This window comes from Paroedura picta, chromosome 2 (assembly GCF_049243985.1).
Source record: "Paroedura picta isolate Pp20150507F chromosome 2, Ppicta_v3.0, whole genome shotgun sequence".
In the NCBI taxonomy this organism is placed as follows: Eukaryota; Metazoa; Chordata; class Lepidosauria; order Squamata; family Gekkonidae; genus Paroedura; species Paroedura picta.
Genome location: NC_135370.1, coordinates 75,773,658 through 75,797,733, shown reverse-complemented (window position 1 = coordinate 75,797,733; position 24,076 = coordinate 75,773,658). Strand labels below are relative to the sequence as shown.

Below are 24,076 nucleotides of genomic sequence, written 5' to 3'. Positions count from 1 at the left end.
TCTCATGCCTTGCCAAGCACTTATGCAAATAGACAGGTGCATGCGGATGCATTAACCCCCTCTTCATTTCCTTATTATTTGCGCCTCAGGGTTTGCATAAATCATCCAGAACAAGCAAATGGTTCTGGTCTAGCTAGTCAGCTCAATTTCTGAAGCAGGGAGGGGAACGTTACAACACCCACAACAATTGCAAGAGGTCTCTGCTGAACCACCTGTTCTGCAGAGGAGAAAGATGGTTTGCTATGGCTCTCCAGATGTCCACAAACTATAATTACCATGAGCCCCTGCTAGTTAGCAGCTAGTAATTGTAGTCCATGGACATCTGGAGAGCCATAGTTCGGCCACCTCTGATCTAGATATTATCAGACTTTTCAATAGCAATTAAAGATAGTTAGATCATTGGTATATTCCTTACTGAATCCAAATTGATAGTATCCAAATCTGCATATAAATTGCTATATTCATGGCTTACTATAGAAAACTAGATTTTAGTCCAGTAGCACCTTAAGAGACCAACAGGATTTTCAGAGTGTGAGCTTTTGAGTATAAACGGTCACTTTGTTTTTACTGCTAACCAACATGACTACCCTCTGAAACTCAGGGGCTTTTTGCACGCCTTCAAAATCGCACAATGGTTACTAATTGAAAACGCTATTGATTTGCCATAACGCACGACGTCGCCGACAATCTGCCACACACCTGGAACCAATCTGCAAAAAGCGCTTCCTTGTAGCGCTTTCAGGGAAATCCCCAAAAGTGGATTCACCCTCCGGAAAGCGATACACTCCTGCAACCAATCTGCAACAGTAGCGAAAAAGACCTGTGCGTTAACATTGTTGCGGTTTCTACAAAGTCCCTCCCCCTGGCTGTCTTCTCTGATCTTCCGGCGAAGCGATCGCCATTTTTTTTTCTCTGAGCGAGCAGGGATAAACGCACCAGCGAGCCTCTTCTGTTTAGAGGCTTCCCTGGCTTCAGTCCTTCCCCTTTAGTCACTAAGCACAAACCACAGAAAAGCCCGTTTGCTGAAATAAAGTCCCGTTATTTTTTACACATTAATTCAGCCGAAAATCGGGCCCGTGAGAGGGGGGGGGGTTCACTCGAAGAAGCGTGGCAACGATCAAACGACAGCTCAAACACACCAGGCAGCTGGATGGGTCTCTCCGTTGCAACGAATCTACCCAGATTCGTTGCTATGGGTGTGTTTTTTATTTAAAAAAACCTTTCTTAAAGGGAAAGGGGCTGTTTGGGAGCATGCTAACGGCTGCCCATTGGCTGCTTGACGGCCAGGGGCGGGACGAGCTTGGCAATAGCGCTTCCTTTCTAGCGATTTCTGCCGAGACCGGAAGCTTGTGGGAAACGCTACAAAACGCAACTGGATTCCACTACAAAGGCAGGTATGCATAACGACGAATTCCACTACTTTAAATGGCGATTTTTCATTCAGTGACCAATTTGCAACAAAGATCCCGGTGCGTAAAGCCCCTCACAATCAGTACAACTAGGACTGATTGGCAGTTTTGGCAAAGAATTATCCTATGACTGTATTTGGATGTGTGACACAGTTTACTAATTTAACAGAATTAATTTTTGATATATATTCCCACTGTCACGAAGGGAGTTCATAGTCTGAGGAAGAGTCCTTGTACTCAAAATCTCATGCTTTGAATAATCTTTGTCTTAAAGGTGCTACTGGACTCTGATTTTATTGTGGATCTTTTACTTTTGACTAGATGACATAGACTATCACCCATCCATCCCTGGAACTGCTAACTCTAACCCTACAACTCAGGACACTTAAATTGGTAGATGGGCAATAGAATGGACAAAAGGAAGTGCTTCACCCAATGATTTATTAAATTACTAGTTTCAAAGCCCCTTTATAAAAAGGGGCTTTGAAAGGGGAGAAGGGGGAAGGGTAAGGGACACGGTCCCACCCACCCCCTCTCCTAGAGCCTCCCCCCGAAAAGCGGCGCCGCAGTCCTCCCTCCGAAGGCGAGTGAGAACACGAGGTACACTCACCGGCTTCGCGTTGTTCCTGGCCATTAAAGGCGCGGGCGTGGCCGAGGAGGCCGGGCAGCATGTTGGAGACATGGGCTAGAGAGGCGCGTGCTGGCCAGCCCCCTCCCCGAGGCTTCTCAGCGGCTGTTGGCTGGCTCGGGGAACGTAGCTGCTGCTGCTGCTGGGGCTGGTGGGTCCGGCTGCGGGAAGGCAGCTCAGACCCCGTCGCTGAGGTCCGCTCGTCGCGCCGTGGGTGGAGGCGAAGGACCATGGGCGAGGAGACGCAGGCCCGGAGAGGCGGCGGCCGGGCAGCCCCTTCCCCGACGCCTCTCTGCTGGTTTTCCTTGGGGGACGCCGCTGCTGCGGCAGGCTCCCTCGGGCGTCAGACCGCCAGGGAGGGAACCCCCGGCAGCCGCGCTTCGCGCGACTGCCGGGGGTTCCCTGGGGCGGCGGCCTGACGCGGTGAGAGGCGCTTTGCGCCTCTCGCCACGTCAGGCCGGGAGCAACTCGCAGTTGCTCAGGCTGGGCAACTCGCAGTTGCTCAGGCTCGCAGTTGCTCAGGCTGGGAATCGGAGGGACCAATTGGCAGGCGCTTTGCGCCTGCCGATTGGTCCCTCCGATTGTCTGTTGTGAGGAAGGGTCCAACCCGGACCCTTCCTCATCACGGACAAAGCCCACCTCAAGGGGGCTTAACGAATTATTTAGTCCGTGGCGCCCGTGGCGCCACGGGCTGTTTAAAGATGGAACTCAGTGCAAGTGAGATTTAGCAATGGTCCCACACAAAGATGGCTTTAGAAGAAGAAGAGTTGGTTCTTATATGCCGCTTTTCCCTACCCGAAGGAGGCTCAAAGCGGCTTACAGTCGCCTTCCCATTCCTCTCCCCACAACAGACACCCTATGGGGTGGGTGAGGCTGAGAGAGCTCTGATATCACTGCTCGGTCAGAACAGTTTTATCAGTGCTGTGGCGAGCCTAAGGTCACCCAGCTGGTTGCATGTGGGGGAGCGCAGAATCGAACCCGGCATGCCAGATTAGAAGTCCGCACTCCTAACCACTACACCAAACTGGCTCTCACCAAAGGGGATTAGCCAGATTCACAGATCTATCAGTGGCTACTAGCCATAGTGACTAAGTATGTAGTGGTTATATTGTCAAACAGAGACCTGGGAGGCCCAGGTTTGAATTCCTGCTGTGCCATGGAAGCTTTCTGGATGACATTGGCTGAGTCACACACTCTCAGCCTAACCTACCTTGCAGGGCTGTTGTGAGGATAAAATAGAGGGAAAGAGTGATTTAAACCACGTTGGGGAGATAAGCTGGGTGTAAATGAAGTAAATAAATGAACATCTCCTTTGAATAGATTAGTGGGTAGCTGTGTTGGTCTGAAGTAGCACAACAAAGATTGAACATGCACTCGAAAGCTCACACGAATAAATATTTGTTGGTCTTAAAGGTGCTATTGGACTCTATTTTTGTTGATCTCCTCTGAATGTCAAGGTTAAGACATACCACCAGGGGAAAATAAAGCAAAAATCTAGTGGCACCTTACAGGCTACACGTATTTATTTCAATTTGCGCTTTCACGGGTCACCCCTTCAGATATTATAAGCAGCGGGTTAATTACGCCGGCCCTTAAGGTTTAGGGCACCTGGCTTTGTGAACTAGACTGGTGGACGAGAGGGACTGTTGATCTGATCTAGTTAGGCGCGTTGCCAAGAAAACCCGCACTCAATTTCAGAGCACAGTTTGAGACCAGAGACACCTTTCAGACCCCCGAAGTGTAATTCTGCGTCGAGGCTCTCGTGCCGCAGACCGGAAGTGCAGAGCCGCCCCTCGAGGGAGGCCTCGCTTTCTTGTTCCACCTCCAGGGATGCCGGGTCCAGAGAAGCCGCCAACAGTGACGGCATCGTCGCGGCGGGATAGCGTCAGGCCGAGAGGCGGGATTTCGGACGGCTGTGGGTAATCAGGAAAACCCTGCCATGGCCGGCGTCTTCGACATCGACCTAGAAACAGAGGAGGGGAGCGACGGGGAGGAGCCTGAACTGGGGGCCGCGGTGAGGCGAATGGTGGAGGGGAAGGGGGTGGGCTCAAGCCGCCGATCGCCCAGCGCTGCTCCCGCGCACCAGGCGGGGTGTGCCTGCCTTCCCCTGCAGGCGGCCGGCCGGCCGGCCGGCCCCGGTTTCCCTGGCGCTGACCCCTCTCTCCTTCTCCCTCCCCCCCCCCGACCGCAGGAGCCCGACCTGGATCTGCGCCTCAGCGGCCCGGAGTGAGTACGAGCGTCTCGTGCCGCCCACCCCTCTCTCCCGAGCGGATCTTCCTGGGCTCTCTTCCTCGGGAGCCCCGCGAAGGGGGCGCTCGCCGCCCCGAGGAACAGGCGCAATGCGCGCCCCCTCTTCTGGTGCAGTGCCTGGCTAGCCCAGATGAAACGGGGGTCCAGTGGCGTCCTGAAAGACCGGGGGGGGGGGAGAGAGATCCGCCACACGAGAATTCCTCATGACCTTGCTTGGTCAGATGCTCGAAGTTGGCTGTGTTGCAGCCAAATTGTGAGCAGAACTCCTTGTAAATCAGAACTTGGCTTAGAGTAGTCCATCCATTCAGAGTTTCTGTTTTCAGCCACAGCTAAGCAGGTGCATCTGGGGAAAGTGCTTATTATTTATTGGGGATGGGGATAGTTATGGGTCTCCCCATCTTGGTTCCTGAGACAATACAACATTCACAAAATAACAACAGTAAAATATTTGTAATGGCATAGCAAGATATAATAGATAGAAGATGTTCCTCTGGTCGTTTGTTCCTAACACCTGGTGTTTGGAGGCACACTCCCTTCCGCCAGGTGGTGGTTGTACGTTGGCAGCACTGTAGATGTCAGAGAGTTGTATGAGAATGAAAACAGGTGTCCTGCACTGGGGAGCATATGATTCACATTTTGATAGAAAAAAAGAGGAAGGATAACAAGAGGTAGTATTTTTCAAACCCTTTTGGTCTGTGGCTGCAAAAAATATCTAGTGGTGCCTTAGAAATAAACAAAAATGTTCCATCACAAGATTTTTGCATTCTCTGTTCATCCCACGTCACCACCCCAGTTTTGTACTGACAGTGGTTGAACTTCCTCATTCATTTAACACTCTCCTGAGGAGTACAGCAGAGTGATTAAGAGCACAATAATTGTTTTGCTGTCAGACCAAGGTTAGCGTAGTGCAGCTTGTTGCTTCCAGTGGCAACCAGCTATGTGCCACTGGGTGGTTGCAAGCAGGGCATTAAGGGTATGGCTTCATCATTTAGAGATGTAGAGAGAGAGTGAGTCTAGTAGTTTTGATGGCTTTCAAATGGGGATTAAACACATTGACTAAGGTGACCAGATTTTAACATTGGTAAAGGGGGACACGACCAGGGGGGTTCTTGATTAAAATTTTGGTCTTTATGGAGCAACAAAAAGTTTCATAGAACGCAAAAATAGTATTGTAATATGCGATCTGAAGAGAAACCAGAGTATTGTAATATATATTTTTTAATTTCAACATAAGTACAATTTGCCAGGTACCTCCAAAAGTGGGATAATCTGGTCTCCTTAACATTGACTGAAGAGTGGTCTATCTATTGGTATTAACACTAATAACTACCATGTTGCTGTAACTTTTGATCTTTAGCAATGTTCACATGAGCACATACGCTGTCAGTTTGAACATGCCTGACTTCTGTTTGCATATTTGTCTAAGGAGACTATATTGTGATTTCCATTGTAATCATTCCTTCTGGAAGGTCATATTCAATACAGACATGGGAGCAACTATGTTTGAATGTTCCTTTTCCCAGTAGACCAGGTGTTCTCAATGGGGTTTTTGTGAAACCTAGGGGTTTCTCATCATCCCCTGAAGGGTTTCTCTGACTAGGTGAGAATTAATTTTCTATATATAAGTTGCTTTAAAAAAAATCATATATGACCATAGCTGACCTGCCCCCCCCCCCCACCATGGCCAATGACGGGCCAGGAGATGCTGGAAAGGGGAGGGGCCTGGCCATAAAAAATCCTTGCTGCCCAAGGCTCCTTGCATGTGGTAGCAACTGGAGGCCAGAGAGGTAAATACCCTCATTTTAACAACTGCATGAGGTGGTGGCAGCGGGGGGTGATGGGAGCAGTGGATGCCTCTCTCAGCCCTGTTCCTGGCCCAGCAGAGTAGGCCCCTGAGTCATTTCTGGCATGGGGGGGGCAGGGGCGATGGGTCAAGATGTCACATCTGGTGGAAGTATCTGGGTGAAGTCACTACTTGTGATGCGTGGCTTCTGGGGACATAACAGTGAGGTATGGTCTGCTGACATCACTTCCAGGGGTTCTCAAAGCCTGAAGAATATTTCAAGAGTTTCTCAATGGTAAGAAGGTTGCAAAAAGCTGTGTTGATGGTCAACATTTCATAGAGATGCTAGGCTTCATTTATCTTGTTTTTAGTGAATATACATTACAGCTCTTCAGCTTTCATGAGTTTTTTTTTCCTTTTTAAATACTGACAACCCCAAATTGTTGGAAATTCCTGTATCATCTTCAGCTGCCCTGCCCTCTTTTTTCTTCCTCAGCCTGATACCAGGATATTATGAAGAAATTGAAATTTCTGAGAGCAGTGTCAACAATGGTGCAGAGCACATTGGACCCCACTGCTTTGAGCTCCTTCGTGTTTTGGGCAAGGGTGGCTATGGCAAGGTGAGCAATGGCTGATGTGAGGAGGTATCTGCACCCTACTGAAGATGTGTGGATTGTTCATTTATTGGATTGTTTGTTTGTTCATTTATTTATTTTATTTATTTACACCTGTAAACACCAGTGGCCCCAACAGATTTTTTTGCCATGCTGGCTTCAACCATAATCCTGGAGGAAAAGCTCCATTTTGCAGGCCCTGTGGAATGCCGAAAGCTCCTGCAGGGCCCGCAGCTCCTCCAGGAGCTCTTTCCACCAAGTAGGAGCCAGGACCAAAAAGGCCCTGGCCCTGGTTGAGGCAAGGCATGCTTCCATGGGGCTGGGGATGACCAGCAAGTTGGCATCCACAGAGCGTAAAGCTCTGCAGGGAGCATAGGGAAAAAGGCAGTCCCTCAGATATGTGAGTCCCAGACCGCGAAGATCATTAAAGGTCAAAACCAGAACCTTGAACCAGATCTGGGCAGCAACTGGCAACCAATGCAGCTGCCTCTGCACAGGCTGGATATGGGCCCTCCAAGATGTCCTTGTGAGGACTGTAGCAGCCGCATTTTGGACCAGCTGCAATTTCTGGATCAAAGCCAAGGGTAGGTCTGCGTAGAGCGAGTTACAGAAATTTATTCTGGAGGTGGCTGTTGCATGGATCACCATGGCCAAATGTTCAGACGATAAGTAGGGCGCTAGTAGCCGTGCTTGGCAAAGGTGGAAAAATGCCTGGCAAGCTACTTTTGGGACCTGTGCCTCTAAAGTTAATTAGGCATCAGTAGTCACTCCCGAGTTCCTGGCCTATGTGCGGTCATAAGTTGCGTCCCTGCCAGGGTGGGCAAGTGCATTTCCTGACCCATCTCCCTACCTCTCAGCCACAGGACCTCAGTCTGGGATGGGTTGAGTTTCAGATGACTCTGCTCCAACCAACCAGCCACGACTTCCAGACATCTAGCAAATGGTTGGGGGGGGGGGAGTCTGGATGGCTGTCCATGAGGAGATTACTAACCAGCCCAAAGCTCCATACCAGCTGTGCCAGAGGGTGCATAAAGATGTTAAAGAGCGTGGGGGAGAGAATTGCACCCTGAGGGACCCCACAAGGGAATCAATAAGGGCGTGACAACTCATCCCCCACAGCAACCCTCTGGGTCCGGTTATGGAGAAAGGAGTGTATCCATCTAAGAGCTGTGCCCCGCATCCCCATTACGGCGATATGGAGCCTTTCAAAAAATGGAGCTTTATATACAGCCTTTATTGATTTTGTCAGCTTTTGACTATATTGAGAAATTGTGGAAAACATGTAAAAATACATCCATTGACAAATTGTTATTTCTATTGATGCAACTTTACAGACTCTAGGTTCAAAGTTGTTTGTAACAGTGGTAGCTATGTGACCCAATACTATAGGCATCTTCAGATGTGTTAAACAGCAATGTTTTCCTGCTCCTACTCTGCTTAATCTTTATATTAACTTGATAGTGAAGTCTGTTGAAGGCGATTTCTATCATCCTGAACTGGCATTGTCTGCTAACGACTCTCCTTTATGCGGGTGGTATAGTATCCTTCATTTCTACAGGTTTAAAGTGATTACTAAGACCCCTTTTTGTGACAAACAAGAACTATCTATCTTTAATAAATCTAATTATTTTATAAGTTCAAGGTGGAAATTCAAGCAGAAATGGATGATTAAAGGGAGTAGCATAGAACAAATCAAATGCTACAAATATATAGGGGTGGTATTTCATACTTCTGTCTCTTGGTCTGCTCAACTAAAATCCATCAAAGCAAATGCTCAAAGATCTGTAACAGTGCTGTTGAGGTTTTTTTTACACAAAGGGAGGACAACCCATATCACCTATCATCAAAGGTTTTGACACAAAGGTTGTGAACCAAATGCTGTATGGATCACAAATTTGTTTATACTAAAACTTAATATCCTTTGAAGCCATACAAACCAAATTTCTGAAAGCCATTTTGACCTTGCCATCCTACATACCAACTTCAATATTATGCTAGAAACAGGCCTGATTTCCATGACAGATATAGGTCATACATTTTACTTTTTCCCCATACCACTGGCCCAGCAGTATTTGAAGCGCTTGGTCAGAAATCTGGCCCAGAGTGCCAAGCAAAATGGTCTAATGTGCCACTGTTGGCATGCTTGCTGGAGGTTGCATACCCCTGCTATTGATGGAAGGTTTTTAGGTAAGTCATACAATCGTGAGTAATTGAGTGAGTAAAATCTTAAAATTCATTGCACTGATTCCCAAAAATCATTTCATAGATGAGTTTTTTCAGTACTCTCCAAAGTTTCCTAATTTATTCCTTTGGATTTGGGAGGTGGGGGGGAGATTGTTGTTGGCAGGAACTTGGGGGTTTGCTGTTTGAATTTTTTCATCCCCCTCTCCCCACCCCACAGTTTTTGACATTTTTATGATTGTTGAGGATGATAACTTGCATATCTGAAGAGGATGTGGCTGCCTTTTGATTCTTGGTTAACTAGGAAATGGGTCTCAGTGAGTGAAGCATTATGTGCCTCCCGCTGTCATCCATGGGGTACTGATCTTGCTTACATCTTCCATTTCCGTTCTAGGTGTTCCAGGTACGGAAAGTGCAGGGAACCAATGCTGGGAAGATTTTTGCTATGAAAGTCTTAAAGAAGGTAAGGTACATTTATCTTTGAACTCTGCCCAAATACATGTCCTTCTGGGACCATGATCCTCTCTGGGTCTTTCCTGCAGGCCAAGATTGCCTGTAATGCCAAGGATACAGCCCACACAAAAGCTGAGAGAAATATCCTAGAGGCCATCAAGCACCCCTTCATTGTGGACCTCATCTATGCCTTCCAGACTGGTGGCAAACTCTACCTCATCTTGGAATGCCTCAGTGGTATGGGAACTGAGATCAAAATGGATTAGTAAAAAGGGGGCTATTCTTGTGATTCCTTCATGTCCTCAGATCTGCCATAACCCTTCTATCCCCTCCATGGTTTTTGGGTTTGGGGCAGGCTGCGCTGGACCCAGCTTACTATTTCTCATTCTCTTATGCTTTCTAGGTGGGGAGCTTTTCATGCAGCTAGAACGAGAAGGCATCTTCTTGGAGGACACAGCCTGGTCAGTGCAGACTACATGGCATAAGGGGGCTGGGATAGCTGCAAGTTATGGGGAATGGGAAGAGGGGGAAGTGCTGCAAGCCATAAGAGTCCAGGATATTTCTTTGGAACCAGCTCCCCCATATCTTTTGCAGCTGCTTTCTAAATGGAGCTTGAATCAACTAGTTTTGCTTCTAAAAGGGAGAGGGGCTTGATTGTCTGAAAATCCAAAACAAATCCATTGTAAGACTGCAGCAGTGATAAACTGGCCGGACCACTAAATTGAAAGTGCTTAAATGGCTCTGAACAAAGGGGAGAATCTCCATGGCAAGCAGGATAGAGCTGGGACTTCATGCCTGTGGTATCAACCCCCCCCCCCGATCAAATAAGACAGTGATCCTAGAGAGCTTCTTTGTTTGTTTTGTCTCTTAACCTTTTCTCCTAGTGTGACACAACTCTTTGAACTTTCTGAAGACCTTTGCTAAATGTGTCCTTGAACTGTTCAGCCTGCTTAGATGTAGTGATTAAGATCGGCGGCCTCTAACCTGGAGAGCCAGGTTTGATTCCCCCCTTCTTCACATGCAGCCAGCTGGGTGACCTTGGGCCAGTCACAGTTCTGTTAGAGCTGTTCTTACAGCAGTTCTGTCAGAGCTCTCAGCCTCACCTACCTCATGGAGACTGTTGTGGGGAGAGGAAGAGAAGGCAATTGGCAGCCACTTTAAGATTCCTTCAGGTAGTAAAAAGTGGGTACAAAAACCAATTCTTTTTCTTATGCTCTCCTGTACAAGACCTCTTGTGAATTCTTAATCTGTCTGGTGTGGATTAGTTTGCAATGGCATTTTGTGGCAGAGAAGAACTAGTAACTGGAGGATCTTGCTTCAGAGCAGTAGGCTGAACATTGTGTTGGTGGTCCATCTAGTTTTACCTGTCCTTATCATTCTGCAGTTTATATACCTAAGGCAGATCTTAAAGGTTGCATCCTGACTTGCCTTTGTTGTGATTGTAGATTTTTATCCACATGTTCCTGTCCCTTGTTCCTTGTGCTGGCCTTTAAAGCCACTTGTGAAGTAGTTGATCCCACAAGTATCTGTAATATTGACTGGGTTGTAGTCATGTAAGGCATTGACAAGGACTTGCCATCTTACCATGGGCAGTGCAGTCGGCAAAGTTGCAGGAGCACAGTGGGATCAACCCATAGAAAAGCAGCCTGCACAGCATCCAGGAAATGCTTAACATGTATTTTGATACATGAATTTTTCCTTTTAAAATATTACGGGTGGAATTTGCACAGACTAGATACATTGTAATGGTAACAAGCTACTATTTTAATATCCATAAAGTGTGTGCATAGATTTTAGAGGCTGCAGAATTTCTAAAGCTACTACCAAGCCTGGGCGGGGGTGGGGGATAGTGAATGTTCCAAATAAGCTAGTAACTCCTCATTGTTGACCAGTGAAAGAGGCTCATTGTGTTTGTGTACAGGAGCATGTTGCTATGCCTCCCCTTGCCCTGGCAGGGTGGGCTGCCAAATCTCATAAATGCATGTGGCTTTTCATATCCTCATTCCTTCTGTACAGTGTTCCAACAGAGGGGGCTGAAAGTGGAAGGACATGAGGTTGTATAGTGCTCAAAAACTTAAACAATTGGGTTGCTAAAATACTGCGGCTGAAGCATTTTAGAGCAGACAGCTGAATTTGGTTCAGGAGATACACTTAAGAACTGCAAGCCTCTGGTTAAGAATGTGTGGGGATTTTCTCCTTAGCTTTGTCCATGCTGGCTAAAATTCCAGGAATCCTCCTGCCCTTTGTTCTTCCCCAAGGAGAGAGCAAACCAGATTTGCTTGCACAGCGGTATAATTCTCAGGAAATCCCATCTCTCCCTGTCTTTTTGTTAGCAAAGTCCTTTATTTCCACAGATGGATTATTCTTGCCAATCACCCTCCCCTGTTTCAAAATCCTCCTCCTCTTTCAAAAGCACCAGGCTTGCTTCTGTTGGCTAACTCTCAGGCTTCTGGGATTGAGCTGCTTTTGATACAGGGAGGTGTCAAGAACTTTCTGAACTATGTGGAATGGTTTGTGTGATGCTGATTGAATCTGTTCCCCCCCCTTCCTTTCTGTATTGTTTTCCAGTTTCTATCTGAGTGAAATCACCCTAGCCTTGGGCCATTTGCACTCCAGTGGCATCATCTACCGAGATCTCAAGCCTGAGAACATAATGTTAAACAACCAGGGTATGAAATAGTATTCCCATCTGCAAAGTGGAAGGGAGCTTCTTTGGAGTGAGTATGCTCCTTACTATCCAGAGATGTAACGGGGTCTCTGCTCTGCTCTTCTACAGGACATATTAAACTGACAGACTTTGGGCTTTGCAAGGAGTCTATCCACGACGGTGCTGTCACTCATACCTTTTGCGGCACAATAGAGTACATGTAAGTGACATGAGCTCCTCTGCAACTGGGAAATCCACACATCTGGCCTAGGCCTCTGTCCTAGAGGATGCTGTTTTGTGGTATCTGTGAAACAAACATTACATCCTCTTTCTCACCATCTCCCCCATATATCAGGGCCCCAGAGATACTGATGCGCAGCGGCCACAACCGGGCAGTGGACTGGTGGAGCCTTGGTGCCCTGATGTATGACATGCTCACTGGATCGGCAAGTCTCACCTGCGTGGTTTGTGAGGACAGGGGTGGAAATGAGAAGCGGTAGCAGAAATAACAATGTGATAGGAGTGGGCAGGAAGGATCATAGGCCAGGGATTCTCAATGGTTGATGGGCCATACTTCAGATTGCCGTTTCTACTGAGGCAGCTCAGCACAAGGCTTTTGTAAACTGGAGAATATCGGAATCCAGAATCTCGGTATGCTAAGGAAAGACAAAATGTCATTGTTCTCTAGAATGCAGTTTGGGAAACCCCATAAGGTTTTTTTTCCCTGCCCTTGTGCTGCTTTTTCCTTGATTGTTTCTTTGTCCCTGAGATCAGTGCAACCCATTGGCTACACTCTTTGCTGTCAAGAACATGTGCTTGTGGACCCCTCCCTCCATCTTCATGGTTTGCTTCCCTCCAATTTCTTTCCGTTTCTATCCGCTTGCAGTTCCTTAAGCTTCAAAGCAGCCTCAGTTCAGGTTTATGCTGAGCCCTGCCTCTGTGTCTTGCAGCCTCCCTTCACAGCCGAGAATCGCAAGAAGACCATTGACAAAATCCTCAAGGGAAAGTTGGTGCTTCCACCCTATTTGACACCAGATGCCCGTGAGCTGATTAAGAAGGTACAAGTCTGACAGCTGGTAGAGTGGAACTGTGCAGCTTGAATTGTAGCTGCCACGTTTGTGTCATTTCTGCCTTCTCTTCCTCCCGCTTCTCCCCCAAATATTTTACCATAGCCATGAAGTCATGTGCAGCCAGTGTTTGTGGGTATTTTATTTAATTCATTTGTATCCTGCCTCCCCTTCCCCCCCAGTGGGGACTGAATGTGACTTACAACGTTCTTCTCTCCTCCATGCTACTTTCAGCACAACCCTGTGAGGTACCTTAAGCTGAGAAAGTGTGACTGGCAGGGATTTGAATCCATGTCTCCCAGATACTAATCTTAGTCTATTAACTGCTTGATGCAGTGCTATTAATAGACATCCTGGATTACTATGTTCACTGTTTTTATGCATGTGAAAAGGTTTACAATAATCATGGGGTGCAAATGAGCTCTGCATTGATAGCAGTGAATGAGTGGAGGGCATCATGAACCTCTGAAGGCTGGCCACTGTGAGCCACGACTGAACAGTCTGAAACTGCTCAAGGCAATAATTAAGGCCTGTGTTGTCTTTCCTCCCCAGTTTCTCAAACGAAATCCCTGTCAGAGGATTGGGGGTGGCCCTGGTGATGCTGCAGATGTTCAGGTAAAGGTGGTAGCAGGGGGGAAAGAGCGATGGTTAAGTTTACTCCAGGCAGGCATCTTATTACCAAAGGGGTATCATGTTCAGGGATGCATGTTGAGGCAGAGGATTCCACTTCTATGTCCTAGCCCATACCATCACTGCTTCCAGGCAACTGACAAATGTCTCAGGGCATATCTGGGCAGCCATCCTTTAGAACAAGTCCCGGTTAATTACCCTTGTTTTGATATACTTCATCATCATCAGTGTATAATATAGCAGTCAATGGATGAGATACGGTGGCAAATGTTCTGTCCTGGAGATAGAGAGGAATACTGAGCATTTGCCATTGTATCTCAATTCACCAGGACTTGTTTGTTGGAAATTGTGTTGGAAATTGGCACTCTCCTGTTAGGAGGCTCCCTCGTTAAACTGTTTATTAAGCCTGCATGGATTCATTTCTTTACTTTCCATGTGCTCTTTTTATTTGCTGAAGGCGGTAAAACGCAGCTGTGCTACTCTGGTGACCTGAGCCTTCATAGATAGGGAGGAATCAAAGATCACACCCTAGCTGTGCAACCATCAGTTGCACTCCATCTAGGATGGGCAGACATGCTTCCTCTCCTGGCCCTTTCCTATCCAGCCAAAAGACCTCCGTCTTTGAGGGGTTAAGTTTCAGATGACTCTGTTTGATCCATACTGTCACTGGTTCCAAGCAGCTGACAAATGCTAGCTGCTCATTAGGCTGTAGAGTTGGGTATGGGCAGAAAGTATGGCTGCAGGTCTGAGTTTTAAATTGTTGAGTTCAGTTCTGAGGTCACTGGAAGCGGAGCTGCACATCCAAGAGAAACACTTGGTGAGGTCCTCCAGAAGGCTTTCAGATACTGGTGGAGGGCTGCAATAGTGTGTTGTATCCCTATATTAAAAGGCAGGAGGCGGAATCACCGTCAAGCAGAAGGATTCTATCTGGGTATGTTTGTTTTCTATAGGAAAAGAGATTTTTTTTTTAACATGGGAGAGTCTGAGATGTGTGATTTCCTCTTCCTGTATCTAAAGCTATACTGTCCACAGAGGGCTATACCCCATTTTTTTTTTTTTTTTTGCAGTGTATAGCCTGACCCTGTTTCTGTACGTAAAGTGAGCTGACTTTGACTAGGATTTGTCACCAAGGTGAAAGAGCTGCTTTTAGAGGAACCAGCCTTTCTGCTTGACACTCCAGTTAGAAGGGCAGTGATGATGGTGCTGGCTAGTGCAGCAGACTTTCCACCTTCTTAGGCTGCCGTGCTTGCCAAGAAGTACAGTAGGACAGGGCAAGTCAAGGAAGAGTTTCTCGTGTATTTAAAAAAATCTTCTGCACTGTGATTTTCCTGTCCAGGCTAAGATATATCCACATTTCTACAGGAACAAATGTGCAAATAGAGTTCTGAAGTATGTTTGTGAGTATGTGTTAAGAACTCCACAGAGTTCTGGGTAGCACTGACATGTTTATCTTCTTCTCTCAGAGGCACCCGTTCTTTCGGCACATTAACTGGGATGACTTGCTGGCCAGGAGAGTTGACCCACCCTTCCGACCCTCCTTGGTAGGGTCACCACCTTATCCCACTCCATCTTCTTGCTGTTTCACTTTCTCAGCCTTTTATCTTGCTTGAGACATGGGTTTTTGAAGGGGCTCCGAGTGAAAGTGGGACTGAGCCCACATTCTCTAGACTGACTTTGCCCAAGACTCTGTCCTACTGTGCAAGCCTAGTGCAAGCTCAGGTGTTGTGTTGTGTTGCTTTCCTGCATTCCACTTACTACTGATGTGTTTTTAATTGGGCTAGCAGATCATTTCATTTTGGCTTTAATTCCCTGGCAATTTCACCCCTCCTTTTCTAACCTTGATGTACAGATGATGAGCGGTGACCAGGGGGACAGGTCTGTTTGTATAGTTGTGAAAGTTAATTAGAATCCCCAGGCAACTCACGAGTGTATGCTGGAATGTTGGGGGATAGTTACCACATTGTGATAAAACAGGGTGACAAAAAGGATTCTATGGGGTAACTAATCCATGTCAGTTGATCTTGTATATGTTACTCAGGAGAGCCTTCTAAATTGGGCTGCTAAAGACCTGTGTTCAGATACCTTTAATTTTATCTAAAATCAATTACAGGGTGGTCTAATTTTAGTTGGCATGACTGTGCTGGCAGAAGTAGGGTTAACCCTTTCCCTCTTGTGCCATTTCCTTAATAGAAATTGCATGCACATTACTGTAGCTGCTGCAGAGAAAAACAGACCGGAAATTCGTCACTTTCCTTTCTAGGACTAATCGTACCTCAGGAATGCTGAGATGTATTCAGGAAACAGCATGATGGGGAGGGGGAAGAAATCTCACACAGATGCTTTTGAAGAAAAATTAAAGCTTTGGCAATTGAGTCACAGATCTCCAGTGCAGTCCTTGGTGTTTGGTGAAGATATGGTTTGTCTCTCATGTGCTTTCCCTTAAAGCATGTCTAATTAATAGTATAGAGCTATATGATGTCCCATGCCGTGAAACTACTGCTGGTCCTTTTTCATCACAGCACAGTGATCTCCCCTTCCTGTTACCACCTACAGCAATCGGAAGATGATGTCAGCCAGTTTGACTCCCGCTTCACTCGCCAAACTCCTGTGGACAGTCCTGATGATGGGTCCCTCAGCGAGAGTGCCAACCAGGCCTTCTTGGTAAGGGATATGTAAAGAAGTTGCAGCACAAGGAGGTGGGGGTGGCAGAGCCCTCCTTTTGCTACTCTGAAAAGTTGCTGCATTGGTGCTGTCTCTCACAACAGTGGTCCCCAACCTTTTTATCACCGGGGACCACTCAACGCCTTTTACTGAGGCCCGGGGGGGGGTAGTTTACTCCTCTACTCTCAACCACTGCCCTAACGCTCTCTGATCACTATGGTAATGTTTAAACATCCCTTCAAAATAAGATACAGACACGCCACAACAATGAAGTGTGTTGTAAAGGGCTGGGGGGCATGAAGTAAAGGGCCGGGGGGGGGGAGAAGGCGTCCTTCGGGGCCCACCTCCAATTAGTCGAAGGACCACATGTGGTCCGCCGCCCACAGGTTGGGGATCGCTATCTCACAAGACATAGTAAAGAGCCAGTTTGGTGTAGTGGTTAGGAGTTTGGACTTCTAATCTGGCATGCTGGGTTTGATTCTGCAGTCCCCCACATGCAGCCAGCTGGGTGACCTTGGGCTCGCCACGGCACTGATAAAGCTGTTCTGACCGAGCAGTGATATCAGGGCTCCCTCAGCCTCACCCACCTCACAGAGTGTCTGTTGTGGGGAGAAGAAAGGGAAGGCGACTTTAAGCTGCTCTGAGCCTCCTTGGGGTAGAGAAAAGCGGCATATAAGAACCAACTCTTCTTCTTCTTCTAAAGCCTAAATCCAGATCCCAAGCCAGCATCGTGACATTGGTGACCATGTGCTTTTTCTCTAGGGATTCACTTATGTAGCCCCATCAGTGTTGGAGAGCATCAAGGAAGGCTTTTCCTTCCAGCCCAAGCTGCGATCACCACGTCGTCTCAACAGTAGCCCCCGTACACCTGTCAGGTAATGCTGGAGTGAGGATGAGCCAAGTGGTTACCTAGAGCCATCTTCCTTCTGGGACTGGATTACCCATGTTGGAGGAAAGGATGGATCCTTGTGCATTAGAAGAAATGTTGTTTCCAGTATCCCCTTCCCAGGGATTTCCTGTGCTCATGACTGTTCTACTTGGACCTAAGAGCCAGGTGTATCGTTGGGAGGCTTTGGGAAGCAGGACAGGGCAGGATGGTGTGGATGAGGCCAAGTAGGTAATCAGCTGCACTCCAACTCCTGTTTTGCAGCCCAGTGAAGTTTTCACCCTTTGAGGCCTTCAAGCCAAGCACAACTGTGGAAATGATGGAGCTGTCATCTCCTCCCCTCATGCCTGTGCCAGAAGTTACTGCCCCACTGCCCATCAAAACACCATCGGGCACCAAGAAGCAGAAGCAAAAGGGAGGCCGAGGAAGGGCACGGTAGCTCAGCCAAGAAGGAAATGGTTGGACTGTCTGCTTCCCCATGGGGCATTGTATTCTGTTTGCAGGGCAGGGCTTGGCAGGGAATAGAGTTGGACCACAGAGCCCTTTGGAGCCCAGTTGAGGAGCATGTGGCCTTCTTGTTACAAGGGCCTGCCTTCCCTCCCAGCTGCAGATGCCTGTGGTGCTGGTGTTTCCCTGTGGTGGGGAACTATCTTTACATGAGGTGCTTTTAATTCAGTATAGATAATGAATTATGATGGGAGTGGTGAAGCTTGGGGTGGAGAAAGGACCAGTCACAAGGCACCTGCCTACAGCTGGATATGTCCACCCCCCTCTAGCGAGTGTGCGCTTGAGTGTGCATTAAGACCGGAAGGGCTTTGCCAGGGGGTCATAGTGTGGGTGTAGGGACTGGGTTCCCTCACTGCTGCTGTATCTGTGTCAAATAAAGATTTATAATTTACTAGGCAAGGGAAGAGCCCATTTGCCATTGGTGACTGAAAAGGATCTTCTAGGTGGAGTTAGATCCTCTCCCTCTCTTTTTCCCAGAAGACGCCAGGTACCAAAGAGAAGTGTTGTCCTTCCCACTTTACATTTGCCTGATGGGCAGGACAGGGAAGGTCCTCTTCCAAGGCCTCATCTCTTTATATTCTCGGCTATGAATGAATCCGAGGTATTGCCAACCATTTGGGTGAGATGCACGCTTGGAGAAAGGTGCAGGTTCAGAGGCCTAATAGACAGTATTGGCACTAGTGCTCTGATCCTTTGAACCCTTAAAAAGACCTCTGTCCATGCTAAGGGCAGTTGTTAGAGCAAGTGATCCAGTGACCCCCCCCTTACCTGTGCAAGAGATGCGCAGACATATTCCTTCTGTTTTATTATCACCAGGCATGTACATTTTGAAAATGAGCTGCACCTTTGATGGGAGCAAGCAAGTGAAGTGGTACAATTACAAAGAGGGAAGCTGGTAGAGCTAGGAGCCTTGGCCTTGTGTAAAGGCTGAGACATGAGCCCACCTGTGGAAGTCACCAGGGGTGATGCTGCTGCGCAATGCTACTTCAGTGCCTAGTTGGCCTTGTGGAGGGTCTGGCTGTGTTTGTCTTGATACTTCTGGACTAGAGGGTGGTGACTTGGAAATGCTTGCCATTGTCCTCCCAGGCTGCTGTCCCAGAGAAGGAATGTAGATCACTAAGCAAGGCCTCAGCACTGCCCTCTATTGCCTTTGAGCCATCTTCTTTGGAAGGCTGCTGTAGCTCAACCTCTTCAGGTGGCTCAGAGTTGACGCTCTTGCTGAGATCTTCCTGCCTTTGCTCCTGCTCCTTCTCCGGCTTCTCCTCCTCTTCCTGCTCATCTTCCTGCTGTTGCTCCTCTGCTGTGCTGTCCTCCTGCTGCTCTGGCTCTTCCAGCTCTTCTACTCTCTGCTCCTCGTCCTGGGGCAGTCCCTCTGGAGACATCTCCCCCCTGAATGCCTGCCATTTGTGAACCAAGACTTCTACCAGATGTCGGGGATGGTACCTCCCTTGTGAGTCACGGTTCAGCCTGCGCCAAGCTAAGAACAGTAACAGAAGGAGGAACAGCAACAGACAGAAGAGAAGGCTCACGGTGGTAGATGCAGAACGGCTGCTGGCTCCTTCCTCTGAAGCCTTTGTGTTCTCCGGAAAAACTGGAAACAGCAGGAACAGTGCAGAGAGAGCATAGGGGAGCTGGAGACCCTACAGGAAGAAGGAAGCCAAGATGATTCACTGTCCCTGGGAGGCCAGTGCTGGCTCGCACTTCTTGTTATTCTCCTGCCACTTCCACCTCTGGAGATGCTGTAACTGTGTGGATCTTTGAATTATGTGCTTAGCTCCTAATTATGCAATTCTAATTGGATCCTTCTAGAGACTGTTGATAGGTGAAAGGGTTTATAGATGAAGAGCATGAAGTTGCAAGGCTTTGTGACTGCTGTGAAAGCACCTTTGTTTTTGAATGTTGACCAGAAATGTGCATCTTACCATTATTTAGTGTAGCTAGGAAGGCTGGCATCATCAAAAGAGAATGGATTGCATTCCTGACTGTTAGCATTTTTCAGGCTTCTGTTGGGTGCTGTAGTCGATGTGCCAACAGAAGCTTGACAGCCTCACTGTGGATTCCTAGACTACCTGCTCTTTTTTATTTGCAATTATTTAAAGGAGAGAGCAAGGTGGTGGGTTTTTAGTACAGCTCCATCTCTGTGGTTATACCTACAATAATGCTGTATTCCCGTAACACTCAGGGCAGTGTGCTTTCAAAAAGAAAACTGTGTGCCAAGGAAAGCTTAATAGTGTGAGCTGTATACATTATGCAAATTATGAAAAAATTGCATGTAGGTTTGGCATAATTTATTGGGGCTTTGTTAGTCTGGGGAAGATGTGAGGAGTTGTGCCAGGTCCTGGACTTCTGGAACTCTTGTTGGGCCAGTCTTTTGGCTTTTGAGAATTCAGTAGGCTTTGTCTACTTGCTTTTTAGACTTAATGGCTGTGAAGATATGCTAGAAACATGCTCTTTCAAAAATAAACGATTGAGATTCCCAATTCTGAGCCCACTATGCCACTCTGTGGGGCTTCTGTACTCTTTATGGAATTAAAACTTCCTGTCTTTGCTACACCTTAATAGTTGTTGGAGGGAGGGATTGTCATTGGGAAATGCTTCTATCTGTACTAGTATATGCCAGTCTACTACAGGAACGACAGTCGACCAGCAAAGAGATAGGTTTTCCCTTGAAGCATTGGGTGCTATTCCTCATGGCCTTCTCCTGCTGCTTTGGCTAGACACAAAACCTGAAGGAGCCCTACATTCTCTTGGCCTGCTGGCCCGATGGGGAAGGTGTCACATTAACCTGCCTTTGTACTGAGTCAGACCACTGGTCTTTCAAGATCCATATTGTCTGCTCTGGTAGCAGTTTTCCAGGATCTCAGGAAGAGCTCTTTCATATCAACTGTTGCCTGATGGGAAATAAGTAACATAAAAGGAAACTAAAAACCCAACCTAGAAAACAAGGGAGAACTACAAAGGCTAGGGATAAAACCATAGATAGAAAAATTTAAGCAATTTATGATTATAGCTCAAAATGTTTAAAAACCAGAAAAGAATATATTATCCATTGGGCACATAGAAAGCATCTCAGTAATGCCAACAACTTCAGCCCTATTGCGTTTCCGTCACGCCAATCTTCCTCAGGGGTCAATATACAGATGCCCACCCAGGGCCCCTCCCCGCCCCCTCTAGTCCCAGCACTGGCCATTGTGAAGGGAGGGGCAACATGACCATATATGGTCATATCACCTGATATATGTTGAACACATTTTAACAATACAAATGTATTAACTCCCACCCATTCGGGAAACTCTTCCAGGGCCATCAAGAAACCCCAGGATTTCAGGAAACTCTGGTTGAAAAAGCTTGAATATTTTCTTGCATAACACACATTGATGCAGTAGAGATCCTTGTGCTGTCATAGCTGCTGCACAGCTGTGCTCTGCTGGGAGAACATCCCACACACTTTCTAAAGATACTTTGTGGGTGCCCATGGGCCTCACATTGGGAACCCCTGGATTAGAGTATTGAGCTAAAAGTAGTTATGCTGTTATAATGACAATTGGCAGAAAGCAGGCAAAGAAGACTTGTACGGAAAGACACCTTAGTTCTGCTGGGTTTTTAGATTACTTACACCAGCACTACAGTGGGCTAGAATTATAGCTCCTATTCTACACTGGCAGTGCAGTTCTGCTTTCTGTGTGAGTAAAGACAGCAGAAAATATTTCCATAGCTGTAATATTTTTAACTGCAACCCGTTTTTGTGTGTTAGCTGTGTGCTGCTTTCTGCAGCATGCTCTAATTGCCGTTTCCTGTAGAGCAACAGGTGGGTGGGTTCCTGTGTGCTGCTGAGCACCAGCAAAGGCAGTCATTTTTGTAGCTACTTCCTATAGCCTTTCCTTCTCCTTTAGTTAACTATAATGTCAGCTTAAGGCCTTGCTTGGTCCACTGCTGCGGTATTTGTGAAGAATGGCATGTGTATCCTATCAATAGAAAGGTCTTTTTAAAAGGAGGGGAAAAAATAGAGCAGAAATGTCCCAAAGTCGTCCCAGGAAAATAGGAAATCGAGCTTTTCTCCCTGCTGTGATATGGTAGCTAGGCAGTCATCAAGCTTTTCTCTTTGTGTCATGGTAGCTAGGCAGGACTCCCAACACCTGTTTACTTTACAAAGCACACTAGGTTCAATTAGCGTTGAGCAGCAGTAGAGAATCAGCACAGCCAGAATTATTCACCTCCCTCAGTGAATAAGGAATAAATTTGAACAAATGCTGATAAGTAGTTAAAAAGAGATAATGTCTAAGGTTGTACAATATTTTAATTGGTATTTTTTGGCTTGGGTCCATTGGGCCAATATTTCTGAAAATAGAATATTCAGATCAGGGATTTTTAGGAAATCCCAATTTTGGGGGTGTCCAATAGACTTGAGAAGAAAAAGGAGCAGTTTGTTCCTCATTGGCATAGCTGATCCTCAGGCAATCTTCTGCAGTCCCTTTAAACTTTAAACCATGGAAACCTGACAAACGGCTGTTCTCACAACTGCCCAGACACTTTCAGGATGCTGAAATCATTCTCCTAATAGTATCTAGTTTTACAGCACCCAACTGTTTGCTGTTACTAGAAGTCTTCCCTACTGGACTGAACATAATGATTACTCAAGGTGCTTCTAGAACATTTTTATTTAAATATTTTCCATACTCTCCCTCCTTATTTTAGAAAGTATGGCACTGTTCCCTCCAAATTTTTTTCTGAAAAATTAGAGCAATAGGATTCTGCTGTAAGGATGTCTACATTCTCCCCCCCCCCCCAAGGGAGGATATTGTGTGGTATGGAGGTCCTTGACCAATCAAGGTTGGGCATGTGTGCATCATGCTGCAGGTGACCACTTCCTTGACCTTTTGTCTCCTGCTGCAGCCATGCCTTGAACCTTCTCTACTTTGGTTAGGAAAAAAAGAAAGCTGAGAGCTTGCTGAAAATGAAAGTTTAACAAGCAGAGGAGTTAGGTTGTAGCTGAAAGCAATGCTGCAAGGGTGTCCCCTGACACAAGACCCTGCATGAGTCACCTTTCTTAACCTCCTGTTTGGAATTCTCTTTTGGTAGCTGCCATTATCTTAAGTTTACTTTCCCTTGATTCCCCACCCTTCCTGGGGCCAGCTCAAGGTTCGACTACCCTTGTGCTGTACAGTATCATGTGGTAAGTAATCTGGATGTAGGATTAGGAATCAAGGCATTGTGTCTGAACTGAATAAACCTTATTACTACAATACACAATACACAGTGTAAGAGTAAATAGAACACAGTTCTAGCTTGCAATCTGAGAATAGATTACAAAGCCAGGGGAGGCATTGGCTGCATATCTGATCCCCCACATCTGATGGATATATGTACAGCAAGTATGCTAGTCTCCTGCAATCGCACACAAAGGGACAGCTCAGCTCTTTTTCAGGAACACCCCCCCCCCCCACGCATGTCAAGTTAGGTGTCTGCAGTTTGGGGTTCTGAAGGCCCAGCTTGCCCAACATACCAATGTAATACTGTGTTTTCTTTCCCAGTTGTGAAAGCAAGCCTATCCAGCCAAATGGGACTTTCCCCAGCCCCAGGGATTCCTTTTGGGTCAGTAAATCTCAAATATTTACCCCTTTGCCTCTCATCCATTACAGTGTTACAGAGGCAGAATGTGAGCCACTTACCCTACAGCACAAAAGTCCCTGCTGCCTTTACTACCACCACCCCCCCTTTTTTTTTTTTTACTGGATTTGACTCTTTCCCTCCCCTTCAAATCCATCTCCCTCTCAGCCCTTACTGGACCTTGCCAAATGACTTACCATTCTGGATCACACGGATGTCTTCACTTGGTGGCTCTGCAGAGGACGCCTTGAGACAAATGAGTTTTTGCAAGCAGCAGCCTTGTGGAAAGTGAGGTGGAGGAGAACTTCCTGTGTGCGCACATGTGAGCAACCACACTCATTGGTAGAGAAGGTGAAGAAGGTTTCGTTTGCCGCCTTATGCAAAGTTGGTAGCAGTATTAACCATCTCCCAGGTAATGTAGAAACTATTGTAGGACATAGGGGACCTTTCTTAGAGTCAGTAGATTTACAAGTGTAGCACATAAAATTGAGCTAGTCCCTGGGTCAAATATCTTTATAGGGAAGGATTCTGGAGAGGTAGCAGCTATTAAATTATCAAAGCAAAAATCTCCCATGTGGCTGAGATTCCTCACTAGAGGACTGAATTAAAATGTGCCCCATCAATCAGTGCTTGCCATTGTTGTCTGTTTAAGCTTATGTTACATTCAGTAGTAGATTCATATAGGACCTTTTTTGTAAAATCCTTCATCTGAATTTACAGAATACGGTCCTAGCATTGAAAGGACAGCCATTG

At 46.9% G+C, this 24,076-nt stretch overlaps 2 protein-coding genes across 3 annotated transcripts; one reads left to right on the top strand and one right to left on the bottom strand.

Moving 5' to 3' along the window:
• Positions 1 to 3,844: 3,844 nt before the first annotated feature.
• RPS6KB2 (ribosomal protein S6 kinase B2) lies at positions 3,845 to 20,196 on the top strand. Of its 2 annotated transcripts, none has more exons than XR_013228209.1 (15): positions 3,845 to 4,051; positions 4,229 to 4,263; positions 6,567 to 6,690; positions 9,260 to 9,328; positions 9,408 to 9,555; positions 9,722 to 9,779; positions 11,887 to 11,987; positions 12,095 to 12,185; positions 12,321 to 12,411; positions 12,916 to 13,023; positions 13,585 to 13,647; positions 15,126 to 15,203; positions 15,923 to 16,078; positions 16,216 to 16,323; positions 17,086 to 17,102. XR_013228209.1 is itself a non-coding variant. In XM_077320895.1 (15 exons), exons 1-15 carry the CDS (start codon positions 3,977 to 3,979, stop codon positions 17,646 to 17,648), a joined length of 1,437 nt encoding a protein of 478 aa, XP_077177010.1. In that variant the 5' UTR covers positions 3,857 to 3,976; the 3' UTR covers positions 17,649 to 20,196. The 2 variants fall into 2 exon arrangements, 1 of the variants encoding a protein (XP_077177010.1); XM_077320895.1 differs by lacking the exon at positions 15,923 to 16,078 and adding an exon at positions 17,474 to 20,196 and having other exon boundaries at positions 3,857 to 4,051; positions 17,086 to 17,198.
• On the bottom strand, positions 18,760 to 23,702 carry PTPRCAP (protein tyrosine phosphatase receptor type C associated protein). Its single transcript, XM_077320898.1, has 2 exons — positions 23,521 to 23,702; positions 18,760 to 19,356 (listed from the first exon to the last, which is right to left on the bottom strand). The coding sequence occupies exons 1-2, from the start codon at positions 23,521 to 23,523 to the stop codon at positions 18,760 to 18,762; spliced, it is 600 nt and encodes a 199-aa protein (XP_077177013.1). The 5' UTR covers positions 23,524 to 23,702.
• Between the last annotated feature and the right edge of the window lie 374 nt (positions 23,703 to 24,076).

Bases quoted from the DNA above. Each gene is read 5' to 3' on its own strand.
- RPS6KB2 (XM_077320895.1), top strand. From the start codon at position 3,977: ATGGCCGGCGTCTTCGACATCGACCTAGAAACAGAGGAGGGGAGCGAC. The intron at 12,186-12,320 runs GTAAGTGACATG...CCCATATATCAG, and splicing joins TGCGGCACAATAGAGTACAT to GGCCCCAGAGATACTGATGC. The intron at 13,648-15,125 runs GTAAAGGTGGTA...TTCTTCTCTCAG, and splicing joins GTGATGCTGCAGATGTTCAG to AGGCACCCGTTCTTTCGGCA.